General features: G+C 33.4%; 1 protein-coding gene across 1 annotated transcript; it reads left to right on the plus strand.

Annotated features, from left to right (window-relative positions):
- The first annotated feature begins 338 nt into the window (after positions 1-338).
- Positions 339-9051, plus strand: LOC112013265 (tyrosine aminotransferase). Its single transcript, XM_024045658.2, has 7 exons — positions 339-790; positions 3350-3689; positions 5560-5778; positions 5936-5995; positions 6737-6892; positions 6970-7063; positions 8570-9051. The coding sequence occupies exons 1-7, from the start codon at positions 519-521 to the stop codon at positions 8686-8688; spliced, it is 1260 nt and encodes a 419-aa protein (XP_023901426.2). The 5' UTR covers positions 339-518; the 3' UTR covers positions 8689-9051.
- The last annotated feature ends 2085 nt before the right edge of the window (positions 9052-11136 follow it).

Raw genomic sequence — 11136 nt, forward strand, 5'->3', positions numbered from 1 at the left:
AATATTGTTTAAAAAATAAAAACATATACTTAAAGTTAATGCACCGAACAGGCCTGATGGTTTTAAACGTGTTTCCCATATAATATTAATAGTTTTTTTTTTTTTGTCTGACAGGATGCGATGCCTTCCACGCATATGCATATCTACTATTTTTTTTCCTCTACTGCTCCGAACCGAATTCAGCTCAAACAATTGTTAAAATAGATGTGAAATTAGTTTTAATATTAATTTTTTTATCCCAAATCATACCAGTTGTTGCTTATCCTATTAGTCGAATATTTTTTTTTTGCCCGAATACTATTAATTTATTATTGAGACGCACACTATAATTTATATCCCACCAACCATATGTATTTTCTGTGGTCAGTGCAAGAGAGAGGCGCAAAGAATGAAAGAGAGAGCTTGAAAACAAAAGCTGCTGCGAATAATAATACAAATATCACCACAACATACAACAGAGTCACAGTCACAGGTACAGGTAGACCCATCCGAGAGCTGAAGCTAGTTGTAGCAAGAAAATGGAGGAGAATGGAGAAAAAAGATGGAACTTTTGGGGGATGGGAAAGCTGAATCCACAGTCGAAAACATCAATTCGAGGGCTTTTGATGAAGATATGGGGAAGCGTTAACAAAGATGATCCAAGGCCACTTTTGCCTCTCGGACATGGCGACCCTTCTCCTTTCCCATGCTTTCGGACCACTCCCTTAGCCGAAGATGCCGTCGTCGACGCTCTCCGCTCCGCCAAGTTCAATTCTTATCCACCCACCTCTGGACTCCAGCCGGCCAGAAGGTAAATATTGTATCAGAAAGGCTATTTTTACATCAAATCTTATTCAGTAGTAGGTTTAAATTACAACACGTAACTATTTATGACCTAAGATTTGCCGTAAAAAAAATTGTATACCTGTAGCTGTATAAAATCACTGTCTCATATCTATATATCATGTATGGTCGTGATTTTGTTTTCCTTTCATGGCTTCTGATTAGACTATAGTTCACTTTATTTTCTATTTACATACTATTTGACTATTTCGAGTATTGTAGGCTTTTGCCGGTTCTTCTGTAAGAAAAAATCTCTCATGCTCTAGGTGCATGAGATAACAGCTCTGGGTTGTATTTACTGTCCCCATTAATCTGGTATCAAACTGCTTTAAATTTTCTTATGCTTTATATGGTCCCCATTAATTGCATCGTATTGTACCTTTTTTAAAAAAAAAAAATATTTTTTTGGTAGTTTTATTGCAGCTTAATGTCATATATTTGCAGCTTTTAAGTTTTGAGGCCAGCTTTACTGAAAGGAAAAAAAAATATTAAAATAAATTATGGAGTCAGTATTCAATTTTTTTATTAAATAGGATTCATATTACTACAACCTCAATAAACACCACGAAACTTGTTAACATTTGCCTAAATTTATTACTGATATCATCTTATTTTATAATTTATCATTAACACTTTGCTACCTCTTACTTGTAAATATTTTGTTGAAAAATTATTGTTCATAACGAATTATGGAAGAGTCTAGAGGTCATACAATCAACTTATGTTTGGATTACATCCCTAACATACAGGACTACCATAAATGCTTGATAAAAAATAATTTAATCATTACTTGACATACATACGAATTGTGACAAAATGTGTGTTATATATATAAAAAAAAATGGTATACATTAACATTACTTCTTAAGTTTCATTTTTTTATTCAATAATTAAGATTGACAATTATTATTATTTTTTCAATTCTCAATTTCTACCATTAATATCTATTACATTATGTGAAATACTATATCGTTATATATCTTTGTTATGTACTTACATATTGTTGTCTTTTCACAACCAACTTGTTGCTATTATTCTTTCTCAAAAAAAAAACTTGTTGCTATTATTATTCATTACAACTTTTCTTATGCAATTTTTGTCCATTTGCGCTGTCGGGTAACAGGTAGGGTACAAAAACGTGAAAAACAACGGTGGTTTTCATTTTTATAATAAAAATACAATAATAAACAAGGAAAAGAATTAAAGAAACAAAGAGGTTAGCTATTATTAATTATTGGCTCCTATCACTCTTTTAGAATAAAGTGGACCAAATCAATCCTTCTACATTGTTACAAAAAACCCATCTGACAAATATACTCCACACAGTCTCAGGTCTCACCTGTGCAAATTGTCTTTAAAAAAAAAGTCTCACTCTCACCATTGCAAAAGTAGTGTAGGTGACAGTAAAAAAAGGTCATATATATATATATATATAAAGATATTTGGAATTTTATGGGAGTGAAGTGTCCCTTAAGGCATTTCTCATTATGTAAAATTTTCCTCCAAAAACCAAATGAAATATTATTAACAAAACGAAAGATTAATTGCATGCATCCTTCTCTTAAAAGCCCGCTTACATAGTTCATGATGAGCAACCTAGTTAAAAGTTCTTTACATCAATCACTATGTGCATGATTTCAACACTAATTATTGATTGGTTTTCCCATTGTACGTAGAAAATAGTCCTACGGTCTATATCTCATAAAGTTTTTTTTTTTGGTAAACAAGGAATTAATATAAACTAAGAAATACTGCCAACAGCAGCAACGTTACAACTAAGAAATATATCTCATAAAGTTGCTTCCTTAACATATCTTCAATGCTATTGACTAATTCACTGTTCATCACCTGCCCATCAGAAAAAGTTGTTGGGAAAGTTTTTGCCCTCTTGTGGTTTGATCTTAGCATTTTTATTTGTTGGACAATCTGATTTGATCTTATAGCTTTGGAAAAAAATTCTATTAAAAAAATTTACTTATACATTTTTTAAAACGCACTTAAAATGCTCTTAAAGTTAATGATATATATAAAATTATAAGAAAAAATATATTAATGCTTTCAATGAGAAATTAGTGCTTGTACATTTTTAAAATTTTTTTTTTATTATAAATATGAAAGGGGTCATTATGTTAAAGTTTCACTACCTACCTGAAGTTTTGTTAATAAAATAAAGGGGGAGGAGGAGGATCTTGAAAAATCCAGGGGGGCATGGCCCCTCCTCTGCCCCCCTCCCTCTGCCATTGATTGATTTATAAAAATGTTTACAATGTATATTCTTATTCTTAGAAAATATTCTCTCTTTCTTTTTTTTTTTTTTTTTTTGGTAGTATTTGGACAAAACGTGATGGTTAGCTCCTTTTGTACTAACAAGATGATCAAGTTCAATTATCTTGAATAAAAAATTATCGAAACTTTCCCAAGTTTCATATTGGTTCTCTGAGTCTATTGAAAAACAGATAATGTATTGCATGTTGTCATATATTCAATGTTAATCTAATTTATTAAGTTAATGCTTGAATTGTAACAGTGCTATAGCAGATTATTTGTCTCGTGATCTTCCTTACACATTATCGCCAGACGATGTTTTTCTCACTATAGGATGCATCCAAGCAATTGAAGTAACACTAAGAGCCCTTGCTCGCCCGGGTGCCAACGTTCTGCTTCCAAGACCATGCTTCCCATTCTATGACTCTTTTGCTTCATCTATCAATCTTGAAGTCCGTTATTTTGATCTTAATCCAGAAAAGGGTTGGGAGGTTGATATTGAAAGCGTCGAAGCTCTTACTGATGAGAATACCGTTGCCATGGTCATCATAAACCCTGGCAATCCTTGTGGAAGTGTCTATACACACCAACATTTGAAAGAGGTAGGTTAAACCTTATTTTTAATAGATACATGAAATTAATTTATATTATATGAGCAGCAGAGATTAAACTTTAACGTCTACTGTAATACTAATTCACAAATTTACCTCCTTATTAGCTAGCCAGGTTGTTTTCAGAAGATGTGAGTGAAATATTGACCCTTAATATATATTTGGGATAATTACAATTTGCCCACCTGTGGTTTGACCCGATTTCTATGTGCCTACCTGTGGTTCAAAGTTTGACACTTTGCCCACCTGTACTTGTCACCGTTACCCAGCCGTAACCCACCTCTCCACTCTCCGTTACTCTAACACCAAATAAGCAAAAAACTCACTCCCACTCAGATCAAAACTAGTTATCACTCCTAGAACTCACTCTCACTCCCAAAACTCTCAAAACTTACTCACTCCTACAGCAAGCATCGTTTGAAACTCTCAATTTCAGATCCAAGCCGAGGAAGCAAGTTGCTAACAGTTGCTCCTCCTCTGTTCAGCAATGGGCTTCGATTCGCAAACTTTCCAATGGAACTGGGTTTTGATCGTGGGTGGGTTTTGATTGTGCATGCGCTTGGGTGCCACTGTGGGTTATTGAACTTGGGTTTTGAGCTTGCATGGTCCTCTGTTCAGCATCAGCAGGTAGATCAAAACCCTCTTTAGTTTTTAATTTTTGAAACCTAGGGTTTGAAATTGGGTTTTTAATGCTTTTTCGGGTTTTTTATTCTTTCTTTGAATTTGAGTTTCTTAAACTATTCTTGATTCCATGTTTCTTCGAATTGATTCCATGTTTCTTCGAATTTGGAAGAAAGAATTTTAAATAAAACCCACTTTGGAAGAAGAAATTTTAAAACCCAATTTAGAACCCTAGATTTCAAAGATTAAAAAAGCAAAAAGGGTTTTGATCTACCTGCAATGGCTAAACAGAGAAGCAATAATCTTGATCTTCCTCAGCTCGGCTCGGTTTGCATGCACGATCAAATCCCAGTAACCTCAAGTGCAGCAAAGCACATTGCACAATGGGAGTAAGTGAGTCTTGTTGCCACAGCTGAACAGAGGAGCTGTCTTCCTCGGCTCAGTTTGCATGCACAATGGGAGTGAGTGAGTGACTGATTTTTGGGAGTGATAGTGTGTGATTTTTGGTGAGCAAGCCGAATGGAGTTTTGAGAGTGAGAGTGAGTTTTGAGAGTGTTTGATCTGAGTGAGAGTGAGTTTTTTGCTTATTTTTGTGTTAGAGTAACGGAGAGTGGAGAGGTGGGTTACGGCTGGGTAACGGTGACAAGCACAGGTGGGCAAAGTGTCAAACTTTGAACCACAGGTAGGCACATAGAAATCTGGTCAAACCACAGGTGGGCAAATTGTAATTATCCCTATATATTTACTCTACTCTTGCCTCGTCGGGTAATTATTTGAGTCAATTTCTTTTCAGAAGTAGAATCAACTTTGTTTTAAGAATATGTAAGAATATGAGAATGTCTAAAAGTTCATAAGAGGAATGACTTATGAAGTTCTTAATGCAACAGTAATTAAATTTAAGTATATGCTGCTAGACTTCCACATGATATTGGTTTGGAACTCGTGCTTCATATGTTTCTGTAATAAGCACGAGTTTTCATAAGTAAAACTTATTTTTATTAAAGGAAATGTTAACGAGTGCCGTTGGAGTATTGGTTAAGAATCCATTTTAAGAAAGTTTTGACATCACTTTTATGGAAAATGAAAAAAGCTGTCAAAACATTAATTGTTTTTTTTTCTTTTTTCATAAAAATTTTCTTTAATTGGATTGTTAACCAATGCCCTACGGCATTGGTTAACATGACCCTTTTATTAAAGCGTTGATGACAATATTATTGGTGGTTGATTTTATGAATATTAGATTGCAGAGGCGGCGAGAAAGCTGGGCATTCTAGTGGTTACAGATGAGGTTTATCACCATCTCACTTTTGGACCTAATCCATTTGTGCCAATGGGAGTATTTGGATCAATAGTGCCTGTTATCACACTAGGGTCTATATCAAAGAGATGGCTTGTGCCAGGTTGGCGACTAGGTTGGCTTGTGATAAGTGATCCTAACGGCATCCTTCGAAAATCCGGGGTCATTTCTCTCTCTCTCTCTCTCTGTGTTTAGTTTGCACAGCCACAAATACATATAGAACAATAATTATAATGAAGGTTCTGCATTATATTTCAATTTATTGGATGAGTAATAACAAGACATATGCAGTATTCTCAAATCCTTTTCTTTTTCTCAGATTGTAGAATGCATTACAGACTGTCTCAATATGACATCTGATCCACCAACGTTCATTCAGGTTTGTAAATTGCTATGTTTATGTCTCAATATGGAAGCATGCTACATTTTTTTCCTCTTTTAAGCACTTTCAAAACTTAATATGTATTTTTATCCTTAATTCTTGTTGGAGAAAATTCATCTGAAAGACAATAGAACAATTTCTTTTAATAGAAGACTAGAGAAAAATAACATGAAAAAAGGCCCACTTTCTCTATACCCTACTTTGACTTCATTATATCCTTAGTGGTTAGGCTGAACAGCTCTTTGATATGAAGTAAAGGTGAATCCTACCTCTAACTATGTGGAAACTCCCAAGACTTTTTTCTAGTAGTTATCTGGTGCTTGTGGGAAGTGAAAAATCTGACTCTATTGGCTTTTCCTCCTAAATCTCTAACATACTAACATGAGATGACTCTATTGTCCCTTAAGATACTGGTGAGTGATGTCCAACTTCTTGGTGTATAATGAAAATTAAGATGGTTATTCATTCATTCATTTAGTTATATCACTATTTCAAATTTTTGCTCATTATTTTAATAATACTTTACTGTACTTTATTTGATTCATGGTAGAATGACATTTTGCATTTTTTTTTTTTTGGTATGTAGATTATTTTCATCTGCATCTGACATATAATTTTCCCATTCTCTCTCAGTTGTTTCTTTCAAACTTTTAACGTAGTGATACTGAAATATTATGATCATCCACGTATTTTTGTCTTCCTTCTCTTGAAAATATAACAATGTGGTTTATGTATTAGGGTGCAGTTCCCCAAATCCTTGAAAAAACAGGGGAGGATTTCTTTTCAAAAACTATTGACATCCTAAGGGAGGTTGCACACATATGTTATGAAAGAATTCAGGAGATCCCTTGCATTACTTGCCCAAATAAACCTGAAGGATCCATGTTTGTGATGGTAAGGACATCAAAATTGTTAATTATTTGTGCCTAAAAAGGTAATTAATATCATATTGATTAGGAATTTGGTCACAGGCTAAGCTAAACCTGTCATTATTGAAAGACATAAATGATGATTTGGACTTCTGTCTCAAGCTGGCTAAAGAGGAGTCTGTTGTTGTTTTACCAGGTATGTAACAAGGTCTTTTCCCATTAAAAAAAAGGTCTTTAAGATTTCTTGAGCCAGACAAATACATTCACAGATTCAGATTTGTAATGCGTTAAGGCGGTGTTTTTTCATTTTACCCCCAAAAAGAGTGGCCTTAGTATTTGTTTGGCTGCTTTGTAAATCTTTATATATCTTCTGGACTAGAGTTCTTGTACACTAGTTGAGAAAATCTGGGTAGTAGCTAGGCTGCTGGAGTAATTTCTTTGTCCCTAATATGGTGCATTTAAAGATAACTAGGCTTAGATATTATGGCCTGATGAGCTAAAAAATGATGAGAAGGGACATAATAAAAATAAAGAATAGGAGACCCTTCCATGTTTCCCCCATTGACTGCTAATTACATATTCATGGAAAGATATCTAAAACACAAATATTCGCCTTTCAATATTTTGATGTATTTCACTCCCAAGTGGATGCCCTTTTTTTCCGTGTAATATTAACAATCGATCTCAAAAAGTTCTATAATTTGGAAAAAAATTTCCTCTTGAAAGATAAACCTACAAATCCACATTCAACTTCAAAAACGTTTTCTGCAATGCTTGCTTGCTTTCTTAATGGCGGTATTGGGGATATCCCTTTTAAGGAAATAGTGATCATCTCTTGAAATCTCTAGATGTCACCTTTACAAGCCCTTACAAAAAAAATGACAATGGGTTGAGGACAACAGTATGCATATTGGATATGTAACTTTCTTGCACTACGGTTAGCATATTATTGGAGTGGATTTATGTGGCTTTTTATATTGATTTTTGTTGTCGTTTTAAAAAATTCCCTTTTGTCATTTGATGGATGAAAAATGCCAACATGACAAACGAAATTTATGCCATGACATAGGCTCCACTTTATTAAAGTACCCTTAGTTTCATAAATTCCATTTGCTATGTCCGCATTTTCTTTCCATAATTGATGGTAAAGACTTTTTTTAAAATATTTTTTTTTAAGTATAAGGATGATTTTAAAACAAATTTCAAGGGTTGAGTATGATATATTCAATTTAACCCAAAAAGAAATCTCTAAGACAACTGAGCAAAGAGTCATGGCTTTTCAAAATTTTGATTGCCAAGTACATGACCCTAGCTGAAAGCAAATCTTGACCATGAAACATTTATTACAAGATTAAAATATTAGTCTTAATAAATAAACATGTTTATTAGGATGGTAATGGTGTAGGGGATCGAGTGTCTCTGTCATCATTCCTGCCCCTGCAACTTTAAGTCTCTCCCCTTATACATCATATACCTTAACATTTTAAAAACAAAACAGAGAGAGATGGCTATTGTAGTGCAATTAGCATAGATGATTGAGAAGAAAGAATGACAGTAAGATTACTAGTCTTTTTTAGCATTCAAAAGATTGTCATATCCTAATTAAAGGGTTCGATCGCGATTACTTTGGTTGAATAATATTTTGTGGGGAATAATTTCGCTGCTAATTGAGGCTAATAGTACTCAATCCTTTGGTTTTCAGGGGTGGCGGTGGGGTTGAAGAATTGGTTGCGCATAACTTTTGCAGTTGAGCCTTCAGCTCTTGAAGATGGCTTTGGGAGAATGAAAGCCTTTTGTGAAAGGCATGCCAAGAAACAATAAGAATTCTCTTAAGTTACAAAATGGAGCAGTAGTGATCAACAACTACGCGTTGGATCTCAAGCTCAAGCTGGTTACTCATGGGTGGTTTTCATGAGTGTTATGAATTGTAATTGTTTAAGTATTTGAAAATAAAGTCCCCTCTTCAATGTCTTGCTACTCAAGCAAGACACCATGAAGAAGAGTGGTGATGACTTGTGATCTGCAACTTCCTGTTGCACGATCACACGATGTCAGTATTGGTGATAGGTGATCTGCAACATCCCGTTGCATGATCTCATATATGTTGTTACTGCTTGCACCAATAACTTCATTAAGCCTTAAATAAAGTAGTTCTCAGACGTTTGAATGTGTCCATTTCTGTTTGATTATTGAACCAGAAAATATTGTTCAATTGGAGAACTTCTAAAACAAGAATTTATTACAGATCATTTCTTAAGAGCTTGACAAGTACTGCCTAACTTGAAATAATCAAGACAGGAAAATAATGATTAAATTGCCCTTTACATTCTTACAATTTGGAGTGATTTTGATTTTGTCCCACAAAGTTTCAAATTTGGATTCGCACTATCGTTTGTATTTAAGGCTTTCAGCTTAAAACAATATAGTTTAAATGTTTTGTCACATCATGGAAAAAAATAAATATTTTGAGCTTGTTGTGAGTATTTTGTCATGTCATCATCAAAAAGTACATTTTCAAGGAAGAGAAAATGGATTGAGATTTTGTGCAATAGCCCTATTTCACCATATAATTATCACACACACACTTATATAGTTATATGAGATGTAAAAGTTTTTAGTTAATAGCGTTAATATATATATATATATATATATATCTAAATAAAAAATTACTTATTAACCGTTAAATCTTACATGTATATAGTAATTGCACCGTGACTAGATTCAAATATAAAGAACAAAGAAAACGAGTCCTAACTCATATTTCCGAATCATGCTTCGATTGTCTTTCTTTTTTAAAAGACAAAAGCACAGTAAACCACATTAGTTCTTCTAAAAGATTCCGTATATTTTACACAAAAAACCTACTTTTTCTATTTTACACCATCATTTTTACAAAACACCTACATTAATTCATCTATTATACACTATATTTTATATAAATAATATTTTTATGAGTTGAAGAGAGAGAGAGAGAGAGAGAGAGAGAGAGAGTAAGTGGAAGAGAGAATGTGAGGGGAGAGAAATAATATTTAAATAATATATAGAAGAGCTACAGTAATTGTACATATATGCATGGTTACTGTAGCACTTGTGCATTTATGCATAATTTTACACCTACTAAGGGGGGTGTTTTTTTGGTCAAAATGTGTAAAATAAGCTATTTTTTTGGTATTTTGCAAGATTTACAAGAACTGATGTGGTTACTCTAAATTATCTTGTAAATGTAAATTTTTATTGCAAACTATTATTGTAAGCTTTTGTATACTTGAATCAAAGTGTCTTGCAAAACTATTTTTTAATGATTTTAGATTTATCGGAGATTTTCAAAGTCTCTTTGTTGCGGGCGTTCTTTACCCTACATTTGCTTCTTTAGCTCATATACTTCCACCATGTTACATAAAAAGGAAAGAGTTGAAAAGCATAATCTTTTTTCCATTCTTTACCAAAAATAAAAGAGAAAAATAAAAGGGCTATGCTAACGGGTGCCTTTAGGGCAATAGTTAACAATCTATTTTAAAAAAGTTTTAACACTAGTTTTATGAGAAATGGAAAAAGATGTCAAAACTTTAATTTTTTTTTTTTTCACATAAATTTTTTTTTATATGAATTATTAATTATTACCTTAAGAGACTTTGTTTTACCTATTCAAGAAACAGTTGAGAACTACTTAAAACTGCTCTAACTACCAATTAAAGGAGAGATGGTAGATCTAATAGCAATTTTGGATTATTAGAGGGGAATATTTTAGCTGATAAATTTTGATTTTGAAGTTTTTTTTTTTTTAGTATATCTGCAAGTGGACCATTGGGTTACTAGTGTCATTGTTCTTCTCAAAGTCAAGTGTCTTGAATTTATTGGAGATCATGATATTTGGGAATTTGGACTACAAGGAGAAGTTCGTGTTGCCATATGAATCGATGCCTTAGATGAAATGAATTTGTTTTCTTGCTAGTATATGTACTTGCTTTCCATCTTCTCATTCTCGAGAAGGGAAGTCTTCTTAGTAGGGAGTGGATTATCATCCGAGACAACATAGATGGGTACATGGGAAACAACCATGGTTTTAAAAACGGAAACGGTCAAAGAACCAAAAAATGGTCTGGTTTCCATTTTTCCCTATTCTTAACCGGTTATTCAAATTTTTACTGGACATGTTCTACGTTCAATTCCCGGTTTAACCAGTTGAACTGGCTGATTCGATCCAATTTTTAAAATAGTGAAAACAACTAGGGGCCGATCAACCACTAGGCCACTTAGGCCATGGCCTAA

The sequence above is a fragment of the Quercus suber genome, unplaced genomic scaffold (genome assembly GCF_002906115.3).
Source record: "Quercus suber isolate HL8 unplaced genomic scaffold, Cork oak 2.0 scaffold_50, whole genome shotgun sequence".
NCBI lineage: Eukaryota > Viridiplantae > Streptophyta > Magnoliopsida > Fagales > Fagaceae > Quercus > Quercus suber.